Below are 23,768 nucleotides of genomic sequence, written 5' to 3'. Positions count from 1 at the left end.
ATCTCGTAGCTGGCGTCAAGGCACCATCTGGAAGGTAACAAACTGAGCGTCACTGCGTTACAGCATCAGTGGGTGCTGCAGGGCCCCCCGCCTAGACGGAACGACGAAATGGACGCATCGATGAGGGAGAGATGGGGCTGTCTTGGCGATAGGAAGATCAGCGGATAGGCCAAGGGCTTCCGAGGGGAGCTCCGTGGCAGGTTTCTTGATGTAGGCCAGTTTGAGACGGTCTCGTTGCCACCTTGCGACCGTTCAGGAGGATGGTCGCGGACTTGCGAGTCTTGTGGAGGGCACGGTACGGCTCGTCATAGGAGGATGTGAGGGGCACCTTTATAGCGTCTCGCCGGAGAAAAATGTGCATCGAAGACGGAAGGTCTGGATGCATGAAGATGAGATGGTCGGAAGATCGAGGCGGGGCTGGGCGCAGGTGTCGAATGCAGTCGCGCAAGCGTTGAAAGTACTGCAGAGGCGGTGGCGAGGGAGCCGAAGGAACGAGCAAGTCTCCGGGAAGCCGCAGGGGTGCACTGAAGAAGAGTTGCCCAAGGTCATGACAAAGGATGGCATGCAGGCGAAAAAGGTGGTCGGCCCAGTGCTTTTGGTCCCAGCGTGCAGTGAGGGCAGCCTTGAGCTGGCAATGGAGCCACTCAACTATGCCATTGGCACAGGGGTGACGTGCTGTGGTGTGGCAGTGCTTAGTTCCAAGCAGATGGTTAAAAGAAGTAAGGAGGGGCCGTGATCCATTATAACAATACCAGGGCAGCCAAAGCGGGAAACCCATATTGAAACAAAGGCGTAGTGAAGTCCTGGAATGGACACAACTTTGGGCCAGCAGGTCAAGCGGTTGATCATTGTCAGAATGTACCGGCACTCATGAGAGGGAAGAAGCGGTCCAGCCAAGTTAAAGTGGCAGCCAGGTCGCAGGAAAGACTGCGTGGGAGTCTTCGTGTGGTGGGTGGTCCTGTAAGCAAGACACACACGAGCAGGCCCACTGGCAAACATCATTGTTGATACTCGTCCAGGCGTACCGCTGGGTAACGAGGCGCTGAGTGGATCTGCTATGAAGTGAGTAGAAAACTGCTCGATGAAAGGCAGCCAGAATGAAAGGGCGTTGTAGGGCCGTTGACGTGTCACACCAAAGTGCTTTGGGCACAAACGGATGAAGCACCCGCTGCAGCCGGGGGTGGGGCGGGGGTGGTCATTCAGGGCTTGCAACTCGGGGTCCTCTATCTGCGCCTGGGCCAGTTGCTCCCAGTCCACAGCAGATGGAGAAGTGCCAACGGAAGTGGTGCTTGAAAGAGCATCAGCTGCCTCATTACTAGTGTTTTTTTGTGGTAGATATTCGTTGTAGACTCCGATATATAGGCCAGGTGACAGAGTTCTTGCGCGACGTACTTGGAAGAGTTCGTACGAAACACGTACACCAAAGGCTTATGATCCTTCAGAACGTAGAATTGCTGGCCCTCCAAGAAATATCACAAGTACTATATGATGGAGTAGATGGCCAGCAGCTCACAGCCAAAAACGCTGTAGCGGGTCTTAGCAGGTTGGAGCTTTCGAGAGAAGAAACTTAGTGGGTGCCACTAAGAGTCGATTTGCTGCTGGAGAACAGCGCTGATGGCCACTCTGGAAGCATCCACCATGATGCGAGTAAGCACGTCAATTGTCAGGTGAATGAGGAGAATCAAATCAACAACGGCTTGCTTGGCAGCCGTGAAAGCAGATTGAGCCTTGGGTGACCAGGAATTTGTGGATGAGGAGCTCTTGGTTGTGCGAAGGTCGATCAGGTGGTGCAGAAGCTCAGCGCACTGCAGAACAAAGCACCGTGAAAAGCGAGGTCTAGGAACTCCTGCAGTTTGCTCAGGGTAGAAGTACTTGCTGTTGGGCTAGTTGGTTCGTCATAAAGTTGAATGGCGCAAGGGAAAGACCACAAGAAGACACAGAGACAGAAAGAGCGCCCACTGGACAGTACTGGTACTGGACAGTTTTTCACGGCCTTGGCGTGGGAAGGCAACAAACGAATTCCCAATGCCGAGGTGTGGTGGCTTAGAAACTCGAGCTCGGGAGACCCGAAGACACATTTCGAGGCATTGACTATCATGCCAAATTGTTGAAGGCGATGAAGGAGTTCCCAAAGATGCGCTCGTGGTCTTGCGGTGTGCGATTCGCGACAAGGATGTCATCAGTATAGGCATATACAACGAGTAGCTCACGCGTGACCTAGGCAGTGAATTGTTGAAACGTCTGAGCTGCGTTGCGGAGCCCAAAAGGCATGTGCACGTACTCAAACAGGCTGAAAGGTGTTCTGATGTTTAAATGGCGAGAATTGAGCCTAGTAGGTTGTTTATGAGGGTTCAACGCACTTAACTTTTGACAAAACAACACCAACACAGTGCGTGAACTGACGACTGGTTTTAATGGTGAAACCAGGTGATCTTTTTATACACAAAACGTGAGCGTCATCGACGGCAAACCAAGAAATGAAATAACATAACAGTGTGAGCAATCGCAATCAGATGCACACAATCATCACGATAGCCTAAGCATGTCAACTTCTTTCTCAGATAACGACAAAGACACATTGCTGATCCACCTTTCAGCCCCAGAGTATCTAATTTCGAAAGCTTCTGCGATCTCTTTCTGTTTTGTTATTGGAATGCGAAATAATCGAGGTTCTTTCGAGCAGAGGCTTGCATTTTTTGCAGCGTGTATGATTCAGAGCATCAGGAAGTCATACGGGCGCAAGGTAGAGCAGGGACATAACCAACAGATTATGAGGTTGAAGGATAGCGGGCACCCCGATATCCTCCTGGCATCGATTTTGGAAAAAGTTCTAAAAACATTGAAAGGAAAAACAAAAAAGACACAGAGTGTTCCAAGAAGGACACACGTCTGGTTATTATCCGCTACGTACACAGTGTTTCGCACGATCTCAAAAAGATTGCGGGCAGGCACGAGGTCCCTGCAGTTTTCACGGCCCCCAAACAACTATCGGGTTTATGTGCAAAAGTAAATGAACACTAAGACCCCCCAAAACCATGTTGCAGCATCAACCATGAGAATCAACACGTCGAATGCGACACAGATGTTGTTTATGTCATTTCGCTCTCATGAAGATTAAAATATGTTGGCCAAAGAGGCCGTTGCATAAACAAAAGGCTAAGCGAGCATGCCAACAACTGCAACTCCATCACGCATTCGGGAAAGCTGGTGGCTCATTGTTATTCCAATAACAAAACAGAAACAGAGATCGCAGAAACTTTCAAAATCAGATCCTCTGGGGCTGAAAGGTGTATCAGCAATGTGTCTTTGGCATTATCCAAGAAAGAAGTTGACATGCTTAGGCTATCACGATGAGTGTGTTGTGTGGATGTGATTGCGATTGCTCATACCGATATGTTATTTCGTTTCTTTGTTTGCCATCACTGACGCTCACATCTTGTGTATAAAAAGATCACCTGTTTTCACCATTAAAACCAGTTGTAAGTTCACGCTCTGTGTTGGTGTTGTTTAGTCTCGTTTTGTAAAAAGTTAAGCATGTTGAACCACAATCGTGTTCTAATGGCCGTCTTCGGTATATCAACAGGCTCAATGAGGATTTGGTGATACGTCTTTACAAGGTCCACTTTGCTAAAGATTTTGCATCCGTCGAAGTTGGTGGTGAAATCTTGGATGTGGGGAAGGGGGTAGCTGTCATGGACCATGTGACCGTTGAGCGTGATAGTCTCTGCATGGCCGCCAGTCTCCTGGTTCTTTCTTGGGCACCAGACGGAGTGGCGAGGCCCAAGTGGTAGACAAAGGCCACATTATACCCAGCTGGAGCATGTGCTCGAATTACCCTTTAGCAATTGCCAGGCACTCACCAATGAGACGGCATGGTCATGCTGCAGCAGGTGGACCATGCATAACAATGTGGTGGGTTACGCTCTGCCTGAGTGACTGGTTTAGATTGCAGGGCTTCATGACCTCAGGAAAATCTTTCAGAAATTTAGCGTATGGGCATATCGGAATCGGCATGCAGATGCCAGCGGGAGTGACAGCCAACATAACACCAGCGATGGAAAGGCGCATCTTGCTGTCAATGAGGTGATGGCGGCGCATGCTGGCGTCCAGGTCGAAAAGAGTCAGAAAGTCGGAGCTGAGGATGGGCTGATAGATGCCGGCTACAATGAAAACCCACTGGAAAGTGCGCCGCAGGCCAAGGTCGAGAGCAAGGGACCGCAGACCACATGTGGTGAAGGAGGAAGAGTTCGCCACACGGAGAGTAGGTAGAAGTGAGGACAGGCTTGGAGGCCGGCAGTATGCTGACCTCAGCATACATGTGGACAAGGAAGCACGGGCTGGAAATGCAGCCCAGGACTAAGATGGATGAGTTGACAGGTGAAGTCACATGCTGCCGTCAGTGATCTCACATCGCGTTTTCCGACCAGTTGCATGGGGAATTGCACCGGCGGGCACGGTGCTGAAAAGTGTGATGATAGCAGCACATAGGTGAGATGAGAGACCTCCGCGAGCATGGGCCGCTCGGCGAAGAACAGCAGCTGGGACGTGGGGAGGAACCACGCTGGCGATGTGAGGACGTCCACAGGGTACCGAGAGAAGCGACAAGCTGGTTGATCTGGGCCACTTATCGGGACATGGCGGAGGACTCCAGTATTGAAATGAGGGTGGCGACGGAAGGAGAATGCACGTCGTAGACTCAACCAGCTAACTGGGCGAGATGATCGAGGGGCAAGTCTCCTGCGGCAGCCAAGATGAGGCGGGTGGACTGCAGCAAGCGCTGCAGGAAAAGCTTCCTCAGCAACGCACTGTTAGAGTCAACATTGCTTTCTCATAGGAGCTTCCGCATGCTAGCGAGCAGCTGGGAGGGATGGCTATCTGCAAGCTCTCTGCCAGTGAGCAGGTGCTGAGGGTGCGCTCTCATACGCTGTGGTGCGCTGGAGACTGCTCTGCTTGAGCGCTGGTTTGGGGCAACACCCAATAGTCCAGAGATGACATCCGCAACCTCTTTAGCCACATCAGGAGACAGGCTGGAAAGTAGGTTGTGAACCGAGAGGTGTCCGGGGTGAAGGGTGGAGATGGAAGATGGCTTCCACCTGGACAAACCACACCTGCGCCGCGTGCCCGGGGCGCACACGCTGCTCCGCTTTATTTTCATCTTCTGCCGAATCCCATAGCTGGCACGAACACACCAGCCGGGAGCGCAAAACTGAGCATCAGCATGTAACGGCGTCGGAGGGCAGTACATGTATAACGAGGGGTTCAGACTGAGTTTATTATATAATAAGAGAGAAACAAAATCTATCCTGAACTTTTTCTTTGAAGCTCAAGTCATTCAACCTTTGAATTGCCATTAAAGTGGTGGAGGACTTGGTCCTTGCATATTTATTGAAGATAAACCTAACAGCCCTCCTTTGTATTATTGGATTCTCTGTATTCTTTATGTCAGATTTAGTGTAGGGGTTTCACTTTATGCACACATATTCAGTTTAGGTCATATTATAGCCAAATAGGAAGGTAGCTTAACTCTTTGCTTACCGTAAAAAAATGACCGATTTTGTGTTTTAAATAATGAGTTATTTCTTCCAGAGGTTCCAAATACACTGTGCATTGTAAGTCATCGAGCTCTGGTTGAGTCAGTTAAGAAGAGGTGACCTTGATTGTCCGGGGAACCGCTCGTCACCATTAGTAATTCCTCTGCACGTTTCCCTGCCATCTACGGGGTTGTGTGCAACGCTCTGCAGTAGCACGAAAAGGCCGGTGATACCAACGATGCGGCATGCTGTGAAGCACCTCAGCGTGACAAAAGGTGGGCAGTGAAAAGGAACGGGAGCAGCTGTTGGGGGAACGGCTCGGATAACGCCGCTGAGGACAGGAGCGGAGCCTAGGAACACCCTGCCTGGAAGACCGCGAGACGCCAGCAACGAGGTCTTGAAGATGTTGCATGTCGTTGCGCAGCTCGGCAAGTTCTTGAGGAAACGCCGCTGATGGTGTTGAAATTGGCGGCTGTTAATCATCCAGAGCTGACCACCAAACACATGCCGCAGAGGGTGGCCCCAGATGCAGCGTGGCGACGTCCATGATCTTGTCTGTGTAGTTGGCTAAAGTCGCAAGTGGCGTGTCGGTGGCCGTCGCCAGTAACATCTGCACCGAAGGTAGAAGGTGTTGCAGGAAGAGCTCCAGAAGGAGCTGGGTGTCAAAAATGACTGCGTGGTCGCCAAGCAAGCCCATGTGCCAAAGAAAGAAGTTGCGATGGATGCCGTTCACCAAGCTCTGACACGGAAATGAGCTTCTGCAGTCTGAGCAGCAGCTGCTGTGGTGCTTGTGGTGTAGAATGGCTGCCTTCAATTGGTCATAGGGATCCGCTGCTGGGGCCCTTGTCAGGTTGTAGCGGACCTCGAGCGCGACCTCGGCGGGTAGGGAGGCTTGAAGGTGGCTGAACCACAATTGCTGGGAGGTAATGCTCGCCAGGCGAAAACAAAGTTCGACCTGTAAAAACCATATGTCAGGATGTTGCACCCAGAATGGCGGAAGACGGACAGTGTAGGTGTCAATGGAGGGGATGTGGGACGTCGGAGCCTGGGAAATGTCATGGGGCGCAGCGTTGCTGTCAGTGTTCCAGGTAAACAGTATAGAAGATGCTTCCACAAAAGCCGAGGCCACACTGGTTTATTCCAGCCGCTGTGCATCTCATCCTTCCCTTCACCTCATAGCACGTGCCGCTAAAGCGCCGCTACAGAACTGTAGCTTATTCGTTACTTCTGAACGAAAAAAACACCAAGAGTTATGTGTGCAAAACTTTTTAAAAAATTATTGGTTAAATGTGCTGGTGACGCAAAGAAAAAACAGGCGAAACAAAAATAAGCCACTACACTGAGCCAGAAGTAATTACAAAAAAATTGAAATATGCAAAACCTTGCACATGTTCTTAGCTACCTTTCTTGTCATTTTCTGCTGCATACATAATACACCGCTCTTTCCATGGCCTTTCAAGTTAGGGAATATGACTGCTGTGCCACTCGACTAGAGAAAGCGGTCACGAGAGGACGTGAAGTGGAGATAAGTCTTGAATGTGCTACACATTACACTTGTTTTGAGTTCTGTTCTTGCTTTTATTGAAGGGCTTGCAGTTCCTCCTTTTCACTATTTTTTTTTTTTTCAGTTGGTATTAAATCAGTCCTATAGGTGAAAACACGATGCGGCTTTCCTTGACATCGTCATAATCAAAAATCTGCTGGCGGATTTGGCAAAATGTCTTGGCAGTGGGTATATTGCAAAGACCCTAAAGCACTAAATAAAACCACTCTCATCATTTACAAATCAAGTGCGCTGCATAAAATACAACGTGAACAGCAAAACGAAATGCGCAAGCATGCACTGATGTCACGTGCCTCTGAGATGAAGTCCCGCTGTCAGGACTGAAATCTGACCATTCTACATGGTTATCTAACTCACCGCTTCTGGTATAAAAGAAAGTGCTCAGTGTAGCTCTTCGCCTTTCAGGAGCATGTGGCGCAACAGGCGCCTTGGTCGCCAACCAGCGGACTACGTTCAGTCAGTCTCATTTTTCATGTCACCTCCTCGCTTTAGAAAATGAAAAAACAAAACTGAAACCAAAGAATTGGTGTTTCAGAAGCAAACTAGATTGCGCATCCTGTCTAGGAGGTGCTGACTTGGATTTTTGATGGCAGGTTTAAAACATGTATGACTTGTCGCCTATGGTATGGTAAGGAAAGAGTTCACTTCTTCACCTCACTTTATTCACCTTAAAGACCTCCTTAAGGGGGCATTACATAAGAAGTAGGTTAATATATTCATCATCAAGTACAAGTCATTGCTTGAAATATTAGTGTTTACGGCATCTGAAAATACAGACAGGTGTGTGATGGCAGCGATATCGGTGGGGAGGGCATTCCAGTCCACAACAGTTTGGGGGGAAAAAAAGAGCCTGAAAAAATTACAGTACGGGACACAGGGAGGGCAATCTGAAACGGATGGGCAGTGCGGTGAAATATGCGGTTCGGATGAGTAATGTAGGGTGGGGTTGATTTAAAGAGCTAGATCTATGGAAAAACTTGTGTAGCAAACAGAGGCTGGCGATGCGGCGATGGGCTGTGAGGCTTTCACGATAGGAATTCATCTTCAAAGCTGAAACGCATGTGGTATATGAATATTAGTGGACATTTTTCTAGTTTATGTCTTAAGCACCACAATTTTCAAAACCCAGAGGAACAAGTATTACTTATAGGCAAGTTCTATGACAGATCGCTTGTTATAGTTGCACCTAAGTAGTTGTAGCTAGATACTTGTTCAAGAGGGAACAAACCTAATTTATAAGTGTAGCTATGTGGTATGTTTTTCTGGGTTATAGAAGAGATTTATTTAAGTAATTTCGCTTCATTTAGGTTTTACGGCTGACAGTGTAGATGCCACGGTACAATGCTGGGTTATGTGGCTAAAGCAATCCTATAACAGTTTTTGTTAAAAAAATTGGAGTCTTGTTTCATTGGTGAAGTTTATCATAAACGGTGCTGAGGCTGAGGCCCATGTGTCCGCTTGTGTAAGTCGGGCAGCTGAGCCAAGGGTGCATTCACCTAATATGTGGTGTTTAAAGCCTTATGCACTGGTGCCAACTACATTTCCTTGCACATTTTGAGGTGGGAGTTGTGAAATGATGCATGCACACATGGCTGTCTCTTGTAGGGGGAAGGGAAGGGGGAGCTGGACAGGGATGGAAGTGCTCTTTGACAGGACAAGGGGCATTCACTGCTTTGTGTCTAGAGCCACCCTACATGCGGTGTGCAGACTTTCTTGCGGCGAGTGGCTGCCCACCGGGAGCTGTCGGCGGACACCCTGCTGGGCCTGTTCCTGCGCCACGAGGCCAGCTGGCGGGATGACCACAGCCAGGGGGGCGGCCTGCTGCACCGGGCAGACAGCCTGCTGCGCTCCCTGTCAGCCTCCTTGCGCTTGCGCAGCCCCGACGGGTGAGGCACTGGCTTGGCTCCTCCACACAGAGATGGCGCCACTTGTGCTACTGACGCCTCCCAGCAGCCTTTCTCAGCCCAACTAGGAAACAATGCAACCTCATCAGGGTTTATAACACTGGACGGAGTGACATGAAACGTGACATAAACACAGACTCCGTGATTTCTGGCGGCTAGTGGTGCGGTCTAGCAGCCGCCGCACGTTGAAGGCGTCTGTCGGGGGTCGCTACCGTCGCTTCATTTACGTTTGCACTGGCGTCTTGCCGGCGTTATGATGGATCCAGTTCCCGAGCTCAACAACGAAGTTCTCGCAAAAACTCCGGCCTGCATTTCAGCGACCTCAGCCCTACAGGGTGTGCGATGCTTTTGAGGGAGCATGCTTAAGTTAGGCACCGGCGGGTCGTTTCCCCTTTCCTCAGTGAGCAGCGTTGCTAATTAAATGTCTTAAGCCCAGTGCGGGGAGTCGCAAGGGGTAAGGACAAGGTCGGTGCGTCGCGCCCATTGGAGGCTGGCCGAGGCTTTGGGGCCAATGGATTGTGATTCCTTGAACAGCGCTGTTGCACGGTGCAGCAGTCCACAAAAAACAGACGGGTGCTCAAGGGCGCTGACATTTAAATTTGGTGGCTTGAAAGTAAAACCGACGCATGGCGCTTCAACGGGTTTCACATGTTTCCGGAGGTATGGGGTCCACTGGATCGGGCTCTCTCACCCACTTGCATGTACCTTCAGGTGTGTACTGTGAATGGATTAAATTAGCTGAGAGCTCGAATAGAACAGCTCCGCCCAACAGCCGAAGTTATTGAATAGAGCCGCAAAGAAACGAGTGGGAGGAGAGCAGAGTCACGGTCTCTGCAGGTTCCAAATCTCTTTTTCTTAACTGCCTTGTCACTTGTCTCCCGCCCCTAATAAACGATTTCCGTTAAGTAGTTCGAAGTTGACTGCCACAACCGGGAACGTTTCGCCGGGCGAGCATACGCAGACACAAGGGCTCCTTATACTGCTAACTGCCTTGTACGATCACCGACCATCGTGCCATCATAGTTTTTCATCAACTGTGGCAGTCATCTGACTAGCCTTAACAGGCTCCTTCGAAGGTTAACTAGCACTTGAAGCCGCACTTGGAGTTCCTGTGCTGTTCAGCACTTGTAAATCGAGGCGCGTCAAAAACAAAACCACGGGGCACGCAAAGCTCATAGACGCGAATCGCCGTAACAAACCGAAACTCTCCTGGCTGCCTGTGGCGCCACCAAGCATCGGTTTTCTTTGCTCCGAACATTCAGGTTGTCTTTTGTCTGTCCTCCTTGTGTGGTAAAAGTGCACTATCAGTTTCAAATCAAAACTTACTTCAATATTGAACCACGCAACCTTCCTTTGTAAGCCTCAGAGATTCGTGGCATCCATGGAAGGAAAAAAATTCGTCCAAGGTGGCATCTCTTGTCCTATGACGTCATAAGTTAGCCCATCGCCTCAGGGCGCCGAGCGAACGCCGCTCTTGCCCGCGATTGGTCGGAACCGTCGTGACGTCATCCACGGGGATCGCCGTCCGGCACCGACAGCATTGCTGCGTAGCGTGTTGCTTCAGCGGGCTTTTAAGGACTACGTTCTGGAAATTATGGATAATTCAAGCAGTGTTGAACAGTTTGGACTTTCACCATGCATGTTCGAGCCATCAGCAGCTTCAGAAAACGGCAGAACCAACGACGCCGCGGAGTGCGTTGGCAGCGAATGTCAAGTCGCGACATTTTGACGTGTTGGAAATCTCGACTGGATGGATGGGTGGATGACAGCTTTTATTTCCACCGGAAATGGAGACCCCTCACTACTCACCGCCCCAGGCACGCAGGCCTGGAGGGCGGGGGCCGGAGCCTCCGTGACTAAAGGCTAACAAAGAGACTTTATATCTCTTTGCGGCATCAGCCGCCAGGCGGATTGGCTTGTTTCTGCCGAGCGGGTTCTTCGCTGCGCAGCAGGGCTTCCCAGCTTTCTCTGCTATCAATATCTTCGTCGACTCCGGGGTAGTCAGCGCATTCCCATATTCTTTGCTTCCGGGTAACCGTGGAACCGCTGGACTGTCGGAATCTGGACGAGCGCGCACAAAACTATTCCGAAATCGTTGAGAACTACAGGCAGAAAGCTGGGGCCACCGCCTGGTAAGAAGCTAATAGAGAGGCGACCGCATGGCGGCGCCTGCAAGCCGGAAATTTCGTTAACCCAGTATGGGCCTTTCACGTCCTACCAGGGTAACACGAAAACCAAATCTCGACTGATACGTATGTTTTGCGTAGGTGCAAAAAGTAAATTGCGCCGAAACGTTTCTGTGTACCGCTGCTGCATAAAAGCCTGGCCGCCAACTTCTTGTAACGCCTGTAAACATCATCTAAATAAAATCACCAGCACGCTTACACGAGTCGTGAGAGGTAAAGCATTTGTTTGTTCATTTATTTATAGTTACTTTCCTAATTGCCCCCAAAGGCCTTTTAGAGCTACAAAAGAATGCAAAACTGCATGAGTTGGAGTGGGTGCACTGCTGTACTACAATGCGAAAAGACGAGGCGACCGGGAGGAAGCTCCCATGTGCGCTTTCCTTCTGTCGCGTATTCGGGCTTTTGTTCAACCATCAAACTTTTGCACTTACCCCCGTGCGTTGTTTTTTTTTTTTTTTTTCATGCTGAACACGTTTTTGAAAATAATTGGCGGCGTTTCGGAGCTCGCAGTGCTGCTCATCAAAACTTGTGTGCTGCAAGATATAGTTGCTGCTGTTGCGTATCGAGATAACGAGCAGAATTACTTGTGGCAGATATATGCGTACCGCTGCTCGACCACTTTACCGTTCTGACTGAAAGACAAATTTGTATCAATTCTGGCCCCATTGTCTATCGTCAGCCATGACCAAGCGCTCATGAATGCAAATGTTTGCTTTGCTCAAGTATACTAGGCCTATATAATCGGTTTTTTGTTCAGTTAGGTGTGGCTGCATGTGCTGCGCGCTGATGAAAGATGAAGAGAATTGCTTGTGCTGCCACGGGGTGCAAGCAATCGGGAAAAAGCAAAAAGGCACATAGTGCGTAACGAGCTCAAAAAAGTTCAACACTGTGCGCCTCAGTAAAGCATTGCTGGAAGTGGCTTTAGCTCAGCATCGATGTGAACCAGCTGGAAAAGGCAAAGAGTTTGCAAACAGGTAAGAAAGTAATATAACGAAAAGAGATATATTGCTGCACATACTTTGTGCAGGCAGTTTCAGCATGCTGCGTACCACCAGATTGTCTGGTTAACGTGGAAGAAGCTGAGGGAGAACAACCGACGGATTCCACCAAGCTGTGGGCTGAGCACTGTTCGAACGAAGTACCATGCCAAAACTGCTTTATATACAGGCTTCAAGCATTACAGGGAACGCCTGAACGAGAGGAAGTAAACGGCTATGGCGGAAGATTACGTTGATCTGTGGTTTGCCAAAGTGCTGGCCGCAGTGAAGCAAGCACATCCGGACGGCCGGCCGACTCTCCGTGAATGGCGTCACTTCCGCCAGTTCTGCCTCTCTGCCGTCCCCCCACGCAGCGCTTCCGGAAGCGATGAGGGCGTGCCGGCGGCGGGTTTTTAAGAAGCGATTGCAGCTCTGTTTGCGGATAGAATCAGGAAAAAATTAACACACATGATTTTCAAGGTCCTTTCTTCCCAACCACAGCGTTTCATGCGATCTGAAAACCGTTTCAGCTTCCCTTTAAAACGTAACATAAAGCATGCTCCCTCTCACCTCCGATTACGTGCTTACAGCACTCTTATTCGACTTAAAATTGAATATGCTTTGGCTATTTGGGACCCTCATCAAGCATATTTAATAAATAACATAGAATCATTGCAGAATCGTGCAGCTCGTTTCATCTACTCTGATTATTCACGTCATTCCAGCATCACAGCCTTGAAGAAACGCGCTGATCTGCAAGATCTATATCTCCGTCGTACGGTGGCATGCTTATCACTTTTTCATAAACTGTATCATCACCCAACGCTTCATAATGACTTTTTTCTTTGCCTTCCTCCATTTTTGACCGCCGTGGCCATCCGTTTAAAGTTAAGCGCTTGGCATGCCGTACATCTAACTATGCACATTCATTCACTCCGCGCACTATAACCAACTGGAACGCTCTCCCTTCAGATGTTGCTACCATCACTGATCCGTGAGAAATTTTATAAATTAATATCTGCCACTACTTCTGCGTAACATCTTTTCATACAATGTTAACTTACCAGTGCGTTAGATTTTTGTCTTTTATTTCTGTTATTGATGATTCTCATTGTTTTATTTTCATGCCGTTGTGGATAGACATTGTAATAACTTTACTCTATTAATGTTTCTGTTTCTTGCCATTTATGCTTCAATGGTTAATTATGTCGGTTTTGTATTTTTATTCCAACGATCCATATGCTTTTATCTGTTTTTGTTTGTAGTTTCTTGAATTTTTTGCCTTATTTATTTCTTTTGACTCTTGCCTGTACTGCCTCCCCCCCCCCCCCTATGTGATACCTTCAAATTGTGGGTCTTTAGGGGCATTTTGTATAAATAAATAAAATAAAAGTGAAGCTATTGCAGTAACCGGTCTATCCTCCTTCGATAAATTATGTGCAACATTTTTCTTTAAATTTTTCTGTCATCCTTGTTCCTATGTGTTTTATCGCTTCATCCCCTTCTAGTCGAATACCTTGACCTATAACAATGAACCTTTGTTCTAGCCTAGTCTTATTACTCATTGCATTTAGATGCTTCCAGAATTTTTCAGCTGCTTTTCCATCCTTTTTATTTACTTTTGACAACCATTGGGCACCCTTTCTTCTAATTTTCTCATTAATCAAATAGGGTGCTTCCCTTCTACACTTTATGAAGGTATCCCATTTTCTGTCTGCTTCAAATTCTGGTTCCCCACTCTTCTTGGAATATCTGTGTTTCCTGGACGCTTCCTGATGTTTCTCTATCGCCCTTTTGATCTCCTCATCCCACCAACTCTTGGGTTTGCGTCTTTTCCCTTTTAGCTTTACTCGCACCTTAGCTAGCTCTAGCTCCAGTAATCAAGTTAATTTGGTATAAGTCCATTCTGTTTCACTATCCTCAAAAATTGCTTTGTCAATTTGTTTGGCTGCTGCTTCCAATTGCTTTTCTGAGTAAAAATTCCCCTCTGATTGTTCATCTCACTTCAGTCCTACTTTGGTTTCTCTTCTGAAACTCAACTTGATACGCTTGTGGTCACTACCTAGACTTCTGGAACCATGTTCATCTATGCTCATTACCCCTAATCTATTATACATCCTCTGTGGCATTAGTGCATAATCTTCATGGGGATCCATAGCACACACAATTGAGAGGACACAACACAAGCGCTCGTGTTGTGTCCCCTCAACTGTGTGGTCGTGTTGTGTCCCCTCAATTGTGTGTGCTATGGATCCTCATGTTGACTACCCACTAGCTCGAACCCTCACCCTTTGAAGTGCATAATCAATCGTCGAGTGCAGACTCCCTGTCTTCCATGTTATGAGCCCTTCAAACTTCTCTGTACTGTTGCATAAAACTAAATCATGCCTGTCACATTGAGTTGATGGGCAGCCCCCTCACCCAGATGTTGTTTTCAATCAGAAACTGCATCTTTCTTCGGAAGTTACTCTCGCAGTGGTAAGGCGGCGAGATATGCTGGCCAAGCTTAACCTTTCCGGCCGTGGGCATGTCATTTGACACCACAGCAAAAATCATCCGCCCGCACCTCAGTAACGGACAAAAATGCTAATAATTTTTAATAGAATAGTTCCTCCAGGATCCCTGTTGCTATCGGCATCATTGTTCACGCATTTTCTTTGAGTTGTGCAGTATAAGGAAGAAGATGCTGCATCGTAGGCATGTGGTGAAAAAGCCAAGGTATAGCAGATTTGTAGATTTATGTCTCATTAACCATTCCTTCTTCCCTGCTCAGTTTTTTAAATGTTCTGCGAAACACCTATTCATGCTCATATCCGCGTCGGGAATATTGTATAACATCCGAAACGTTATAATTAGAGAGACAGGCAGCCGCTAGCTGGAAGACAGTAGGCCACCACAACCAACATGCGCATATATCTCCTCGTCTTCGTCCCAGCTTCCAGAGTCGTTGTCACCACACCTGTAACACTTTCCACCTCCTCAGGCGAAGCCCTCTGGGGAAGTCAGGTACTGTCACGAGAATGGCATGGCTTCAACCGGGCAACGTGTGTGACTTCAGTTGTTGCGGAACAGCGACCACTAGGGGTAAGGTGCGCCGTGGAGTAGTTCAGGTCACTGAGTTGGTCCACGATGACATAAGAACCAGTGTAGTGTGCCAGCATTTTCTGGTGTAACCCGCATTTTCTTACTGGTTGCCAAACCCAGGTGAATTCGCCAGGAAGGTAGGTGATATGGCGATGGTGGCTGTTGTATCGAGCTTTTGAGCTGTCTTGGGATGCAAGAGTTTTCAGGCGGGCAAGCCTCTTCAGCCAGGCAGGGAGTCTCTACTAAGCACGGATCGCCATCAGTGAAGAAAGAGAGAACGGTGTCGAGATTCTCCGGTGATACAGAAGCGATGTAATGGTCGAAATCATCAGCATCACATTGTGTCATAGCAAGTGGTAACCAAGAGAGGCAGTTGGCATCGACATGTCGTCGACCAGGCTTATACGAGATGATGAAGTTGTATTCTTGCAGGCAGAGGGCCCAGCGTGCAAGACGACCTGATGGATCACTGAGATTGAGCAGCCAGCATAGGGCATGAATGTCGGTTACGGCATTGAATGGCCATCCATTCAGGTAACCGCGAAACCGCTGCATGGTAAAAATAACCGCAAGGTATTCTTGCTCGGTAATGATGTAGTTTTGTTCAGCCTTGCTTAGAGATCGACTGGCGTAAGCAGCGACTTGTTCTCACGACGCCAACACCACTTCCATCAATGTAAACCTCTGTCGGAGCAGACGGGTTGAAGTTCCGGAGAATAGGATGCAGCGTTAGCAGGTATTTGAGTCGGCGAGGAGGAGGAGGAGGAAAAACATTTATTCGGAGCATAAAAACTGGGTGGGTTCAATACAAGAACCCATTGGTCGCCATCATAATCCGGCCCCTCTCAACCAGCGATTTCTGGTCGAGGAAGCTGTGACTATGAAGGGTTGCCTCCCAGCGCTCATAAGTCGGATCGGGATTGCTGTCCAAGTCTGGATTTTTTTTACATTCCCAAACCGCGTGAAAGAGTGTGCCAACTGCTCCACAGAAGGGGCAGGACGAATCGTAGGTGTCTGGGTACCATTTACTCATTAGGTAAGGATTGGGCAGAGTATTAGTTTGTAGTCGCCTGATTATGTGCTCTTCATATTTACTTGGGGTTTTGTGAGGAAGAGGATATTTCCTTCTTGTGATCTTATAGTACTCCGTAATTTCTGCGTAGCTTAGTAAGGGTGAGGGGTTGTCAACTGTGTCAGAGAGAGGCTGCGTGCCAGATGCTTGGAGGAGGAGAGCTCGAGCAGCTGTGTTGGCCGCCTCATTGCCCGTCGAGAGGTGCCCTGGCGTCCAGAAGATCTGGATGTTGGAAGGATTAGACCTTTCCAAAATTTCCCAACACGGAGCGCCAACGCGGCCTCTGAGGTAATTGCGTACCACTGCTTGTGAGTCGGGCATAACCGTTGCCTCGCTGTTCTTTGATATCGCTAGTGCGATAGCTGCTTCTTCAGCCGATGTGGTATCCACCGCTTGGATAAGGCTGCTTGCAATGATATCCCCCCAGGGTGAAACTGCTGCAATTGCCGCGACTCCATTAACGGGTCCAGCCGCATCAACGTAGATCATGTCCTTGTTTTCATCCCAGCGCTTAGAGAGGTGTCTAGCTCTGGCTAGTCTCCGTCCTCTGTTGTATTCCTCATCCATGCGTTTTGGTATGGGGTGAGTCGTAATGTGTGATCTCATCTGCATGGGCATGTCGATCTTGTCAGCGACTTCCCGGGGTGGACTGATTCTCAGCTTCTGTAATATTTTTCTGCCAGGTGTAGATGTTGAGAGCCTGACAATTTGATTTACACGGTGGGCCTCTATTAGTTCGTCGATGGTGTTATGGATCCCCAGCTGTAATAAGCGCTTAGTGGATGTGCATAAAGGGAGTCCCAGCGCCGTCTTAACTGCCTTTCGAATAATAACATCTAGTTGGTCTTTCTCCTTTTTGCTAAGCCGTAAGTGCGGGGTGGCGTATGTTAGTTTAGAGAGAATGAAAGCCTGAACTAATCTTAGGGCCTCCTTCTCTCTTAGCCCATTTCTTTTCTTGATTACCCGGCGTAGCATTCTAGAGACTTGTTCGGAATAGGCTTGGAGCTGTCTGATTGTAGTGGTGTTAGTGTTGCCGCTGGGTATGATGGCTCCCAGGATCTTGATCTCTTTCTTGATCGGAATGCTCATACCCTGGACCGTAATGGCCACAGAGGGAGTGGACAGCAAAAGCCCCGTATTCTGCTTCTTGCCACGGTCGATCAGGAGTAACTCTGATTTCTCGGGAGAGCACGTTAACCCATGCCTCGCCGCATGCTGGCACACGACATTCGCTGCTTCCTGAAGCCGGTCTTGAATTTCTCCTTCATTAACGCTGCAACACCAGATCGTAATGTCGTGGGCGTATATAGCGTGCTTAATGCCTTGGATGCGGTCTAGCTTCTCTGGTAGCCCACGCATGGCCAGGTTGAAGAGAAGCGGAGACAAGACCGCTCCCTGCGGGGTGCCCTTGGAACCTAGATTGAACGGAGAGGAGGTGCGATCACCGATACTTATTAACGTTTTTCTATTGGAGAGAAAGTCCCTCACGTAATTATATGTGCGGTCACCACAGTTGATGCTGTTAAGCCCATCCAGTATTCCCTGGTGGTTGTCATTGTCAAATGCCCCTTTTAAATCGAGCGCAAGGATGGCCGTGACCTGACATCTGCCGGGTTTGTCCAGAATATCCTCTCTGATACGGAGGGGAATATCGTGTGTAAACAGCTTTTCTCAACCCGTACAGCGTGTCAGGGAGGATATCAGTCTTCCTCAGGAGTCGTTTCAGTCGGGCGTTCACGACCCTCTCGAACAGTTTACCAGACACGACGTCAGGGAGATCGGTCGTAAATGATCAATATCGCATGGCTTTTGGGGCTTGGGAATAAATCGCACTAAAGCCAATTTCCAGGAGTCTGGGATCTGGCCCTTGTTCGAGCACTGCGTGTGGAAGTATTTCACTAATTTTCTTAAGGAGATGTCATCCATATTAAAGAGCATCTTGGTGTTTATCTGGTCCAGTCCAGGAGCGGTGTTCTTACGCATGACGTCAAGCTCCGCCCTCAGTTCCTCAACCGTTACGTCTTGGTCCATCTCTTCATTGGGTGCACCGGTGTACGCAGGGAGAGGGTTCGAGGATCCCAGATCGAGGAATTTCCATGCAAGTTCTGTTTCGTTGTCCCCTTTATAGCTGTGCAAGGCGTTACAGAGCGTGTCTGTTTGCTCTTTCCGGTTTGAGTTCGGCTCGATAAGGGATCTGAGGAGTCCCCATGCCTTAGCCGTGCCCATTCTACCGTTGAGCTCATCACACAGCTTGAGCCAGTTTTGGTTAGCGAGGTTATGTGCGTAGTCATCTGCTTCTTTGGTGAGTTCTGCAATCTTGGTCTTCAGCTTGCGATTTAACTTTTGCCTTTTCCACCTCCTTGTCAGAGATCTCCTGGCTTCCCACAGATGTAACAGGTGCGGGTCAACTGCCGGAGTTTCCTCCGTGGTGTTCGCTGTCGTAAAGTGCCTGGCGACGGTTTTCATCTGCAGTGCTGTCCATGCCTCAATATCTGTGATATCCGTTTGGGAGACGTGCGATTTCCTCTCTCCACTTGTCCCAGTTCACAATCTTAGCCTTGCCAATTGTTTTCCGACATTTAACTCCCTGAACAGTGCAGGAGACGATGAAGTGATCACTGCCCAGGGACTCGCCAGTGTTAGACCGGGTGGCCTGCAGGCAGTTTTTCACAAGCGTGAGATCTGGACAGGTGTCCCTGCTGACGCTATTACCCACTCTGGTGGGTTGCAGGGGATCCGTTTAGATTGCGAGCCCTTCTCTGTTAGTGATCTCAAGTATCCTCCTACCTTTCGGGCTGTTAAAGTGATATCCCCATGCTTGATGGGGTGCATTGAAATCACCGGCTATGTCGAGGGGGTACTTACCTGCCCTCTTGATTAAATTATTAAATAATGTGGCTATCTGACGACATGAGTCCCTGGGGCGACTGTACACGTTCAGTATGTGCAAACTGCGTTTTCCCCTGTGTTTGGGAAGAATGTCAATGTAAGCATGTTCGATATTTTCGATCTCAAGTATCCTCCTACCTTTCGGGCTGTTGAAGTGATATCCCCATGCTTGATGGGGCGCATTGAAATCACCGGCTATGACAAGGGGGTCCTTACCTGCCCTCTTGATAAAATTATTAAATAGCGTGGCTATCTGACGACATGAGTCCCTGGGCCGACTCATGTACACATTCAGTATGTGCAAACTGCGTTTTCCCCTGTGTTTGGGAAGAATGTCAATGTAAGCATGTTCGATATTTTCGGCTAGCGGTTCTTGCAGCGTTGCGGTAAACTCCTTGAACAAGTATTCCTAGGCTATGCTCGTCTTGGAAAGGTTTGTACCCCCTCATGCTGATGACCGTATTTGCTTCTTGAAGTACTATTACAGCAGGTGGCGTCTCCGACGTGTCAATGAAAAATTGAAGGCTTGCTTTTTTTCTTTTTAAATCCCCGACAATTCCATTGCCAAATTATTGTTTCCTGTCCCCTATGTGCCATGGTCCTTATTCATCCTCTTCTGGAAGTGGGTGCCTGTCGGCATATTTGGATTTCCTATTTCGGAAGTTGCACTCGTTGAGTTTAGATTTGAATTCGTCTCGGACTGTGGCAATGGCGGAGTTTATGTATTTCCTAGTGTTGGCGGACTCGTTTGTGAACTCGTTTTTGACCATCTGAATAACTTGTAGGAACTTTTTACCCTGCTCCTTTCTGTCAGCCCTCAGCTCTGCAATGACGCGCTCATAAACTGTGAGTTTGGCCGGGCTTCGGGTGTTTTTTTGGGAGTTATTTGTGACTGCAGCCTGACCAATTTAAGTTCAGCTCGCAACGCCTCGTTCTGTTTTTTTAGCTGAATAATTTCTGCTTTCAGGTTATTAAACTCCTTAGATATCGTGTTTCTGGGGAGGGATGGAGGCAACCCAGCATAGCCCGCCTTTACGATGTGTCTTGAGTCTTCTTGCTTCTCAGATGACAGTCCGCGTTCTCGGGTGCGTGGCGTCTCCTATGCCGGTGGATCCGCCTTAGGTGCAAAGGAGGTCGACCTTGTGGTCCCCTGCTCTTTATGATGTCTTGACTCTTCCGTTCCGGATCGGCCTGACGAGTTGCGACGTTGACTAGACTTGGATCTTGACCTGAACCTGGACGTAGAATTGGAGGCCGCTTTTTCTGGATTCCTTCTTCTCGAACTGCTCATTTCGGCTCGTGCGTACAGCTGCCGCGTAGCTCTTGCTGGTGCCACTGGTTGTCGGTTTCTCTTCCTGATCACCGCAATGTTGATGTTTCCTAGGCTTATTGATGTTATCCAGAAATTTTGCTTTGCATTCCCTTGAGTAGGTGTGGTGATTCCCCTGGCATGCCGCACAAGTTGGGGTGCAATCGTGAGCTTCCCCGGGATTCAGCTTGCCGCACGAGTCACATTTTGATTCAGCTGGGCTGGGGCAGACGTCCTGTCTATGTCCTTCCCTGCCGCACAGTACGCAAAACGGTCTAGTTTTTCTATAAAGAAAACATTTGCGCTCGATCCACCCGTACGTAACAAAGAAAGGGACTTTGTATCCACTGAACAGTATCACCGCCGAGTTGGATCTGCCAAGCTTTCGGACGCCTAATATTTTGTGGGTTTCCGAGGAAAATTCTTTCTCTAGGTCTCTGTCTGATGCGTTGGGGTCAATCCCGTGCACCATCCCTTTGCATGAGTCTTGCGGTTTTTTCACGCAGGCTTTGAGGTGGTACTTTTTCTCGTCTAGGTTGATGTGATCGATCTTCGCAAGTACTGTGGCATCTTCGACATGGGAAGTTGCCGCGATGATGATGTTTTGCTCTTCAATAACTCTGATGTAAGGTTTGGCGTCTTGCCACGTAACGCGTTTTCGAACGCGACGTTAAGTGGGTGTACACTCCCACCCCACATTTTTAGGTCCAAACGGTCTTTCGACTTGATAATCACTTTAAATTCATACTTGTCGAGGTCAGGCAGTCTCGGGGGCCTTTTGCGGCTTGTGGGATCTGCTGCTGGTTACTTCGGGTCATCTTCGTATGCCTTCGGAGCCGAGTGCCCTTGTGCACGCTGTCCTGCCCTGAGGTATATCGTCTTCCATCCAGGTTCTGGCTGTGAATTATCAAAGTTCGCCTCGCCTTGTTTGCTGCTGCTCGGAACACTTCCGAATCCTCCAGACTCGGGGTCGTAGCCATGGGTGTGGTCCACATCCATCGTCGAAGGGGTAGCGGAGAGCTGCTCGCTGGTCAGTCCAAACGCGGCAACGGACGCCGGGCCCGGTGCCGAAGTGCTTGCGAAGCTTAGCGATCCCACGTTTTGGTTTGGGCTTTGAAGTCCCGCATAATGCCAAGAAAGTCACTTCTTGGGATCAAAGCGTATCCTCGAGTAGTTCTCGACGTTATACGTCTGATCCGGACAAAAATGTGGAACTGCGAATGGATCTTGCGCGCACAGGACGAGAAATCCACGGAGCGCAGACAAGCTGCGTCCGCTCAATCCTGTCTCCAGCGTTCAATCCCTTGAGTCGGCGAAATGATGAGTCGCACTCTGATGTCCACTCCTCAACATCATCATCAGCCTGACTACACCCACTGCAGGGCAAAGGCCTCTCCCATGTGTCTCCAATTAACCCTGTCCTTTGCTAGCTGTGCTCACCCTATGCCTGTAAACTTCTTAATCTCGTCACCCACTCTGCCCGCTTCCGTTCTCTTAACATGAGGATTCATAGCGCACAGAATACACAGGACACAACACAAGCGCTTACTTCCACTGAATGGTCTTTATTTGGTGCTGACAGCCTTATAAAGGTCAAGTATTGCGCAGGTACAAACAACTAACAATGATTATCTTGTCAAGGTCATGATGTGTCAAGGAAAGACGAAAACCAAAACAATAAAAACATTTAAAAATATAAAAAAATAAAAAAAAACAAAGAACCTACCAAACAGTGCACAAGTTTCACACTTTCGCCCTCTGCCTTGCACCTAAGAAAGCTAAGTCTTTCATTGATAAAAACACCGAAGGATCACTGATACAATTTCCCAGTCCCTCATTTTTCCATCTCTGCCGCTTCAATTATTTCCCTCGTTTTTTGATTGCTATTTTTTCCTAATACCGACACTCCTTGAAGTTAGGCGTGCACTTGTGACTACGGCAGTGACGGGCCAGATTACCTGGTCCCTGATCTCTAACACTTCTGTGGTGCTCGCTGAGTCGCTTGTTCAGGCACCGGCCTGTCTGCCCGATATACAACTTGCCACATGAAAGTGGCAACCTGTATATAACTTGTGTATATAACTGTATATAACCTGTATATAACTGTATGTAACTTGTGCCGATAGCGTCTCCTGAGATAGCCTGTCAAACAATCCTACCACCTTCTACGATGCACTCCGTAATGATAGCAGTGAGATTATCATTCATTGTTCGAACAATAAGATCGTCTTCCTCATTTTAAGCCGAATTCCTGATGTGCAGTGTAATTTTGAATACCTCTACCTTCCCTCTTACCGCTAACTCGTTAATGGGCTTCCGCTTCACTAGTTTCTTTCGTTCCCTCATCAAATCTAGGCTAAATCGAGACCTTACCATTCTGTGGTCGCTACACCACGCCTTTACGACGACCTCCACATCCTGCAGAATGCCAGGGTGAGTGCACAGAATGAGGTCTATTTCATTTTTAGTCTCACCATTGGGGCTCTACCAGGTCCACTTCCTGTTCTCTCATTTTCGGAAGAAGGTATTCATGATTCGTATATTATTTCCTATCTGCGAACTCTACTAATAACTCTCCCCTGCTATTCCCATAATCGCATCCTGCCTGGGTGCCAGCCTGCTTCTTGCCCACCTTCGCATTGAAGTCGCCCATCAGTACAGTCTACTGTGATTTTACTTTGTTCATTGCCGATTCCATGTCTTCATAGAAACTTTCAACGGTATGGTCATCATGGCCGGCTGTAGGTGCGTAGGCCTGCACCACCTTCAGCTTGTATATCCTATTGAGCCTATACGATAGCTGCTACCCTCTCGTTAATACTACAGAACTCTGCTACATTGCCAGTTATGTCCCGATTAACGAGGAATTCCACACCTAGTTTTCGTCTTTCCGCTAATCCGCGATAGCACGGTACGTGCCCGTCAGTATGTGCCGTAATCTATCCCTCATAAAGTAACAAAAGCTTTTGTTCAGTTCTCAACGCTGGAAACTAAGAACTTTTTCCGTTCAGTTCATTTTTGTGAATTGCAGTAACAAAAGTGGTCCCTTCTGCATTTGCCTTGTACAGTAACACAGAAGCCTCACTTTCGCATGGACTTTACAGATTTATAAATGAAAAATGCATCCGTAACTTTTAATGCAATGTTATTCGTGCTTCTGCGTTGAGTGTTTGACTCTGAAACTTGTGGCTCACAAGTGTATTCTGAAAAACTTGGGGGCCTTCTTTACCACATTCTTAGAGAAGAAAATGT

The 23,768-nt window shown here is 48.5% G+C and overlaps 1 protein-coding gene across 3 annotated transcripts in view; it reads left to right on the top strand.

Moving 5' to 3' along the window:
• Positions 1 to 23,768, top strand: part of LOC144124470 (sorting nexin-4-like) — a 129,664-nt gene that overhangs the window by 42,381 nt on the left and 63,515 nt on the right. For all 3 annotated transcript variants that reach the window (XR_013313191.1, XM_077657158.1, XM_077657157.1), the window contains exon 5: positions 8,803 to 8,981. Coding sequence is in view for 2 of the 3 variants with exons in the window: in XM_077657158.1 (XP_077513284.1) it covers positions 8,803 to 8,981 (179 nt within the window). In the remaining variant the exon portion in view is untranslated. The remainder of the gene's footprint in view (positions 1 to 8,802; positions 8,982 to 23,768) is intronic.

The sequence above is a fragment of the Amblyomma americanum genome, chromosome 3 (assembly GCF_052857255.1).
Source record: "Amblyomma americanum isolate KBUSLIRL-KWMA chromosome 3, ASM5285725v1, whole genome shotgun sequence".
In the NCBI taxonomy this organism is placed as follows: domain Eukaryota; kingdom Metazoa; phylum Arthropoda; class Arachnida; order Ixodida; family Ixodidae; genus Amblyomma; species Amblyomma americanum.
This window is presented reverse-complemented; position numbering and strand designations above follow the sequence as displayed.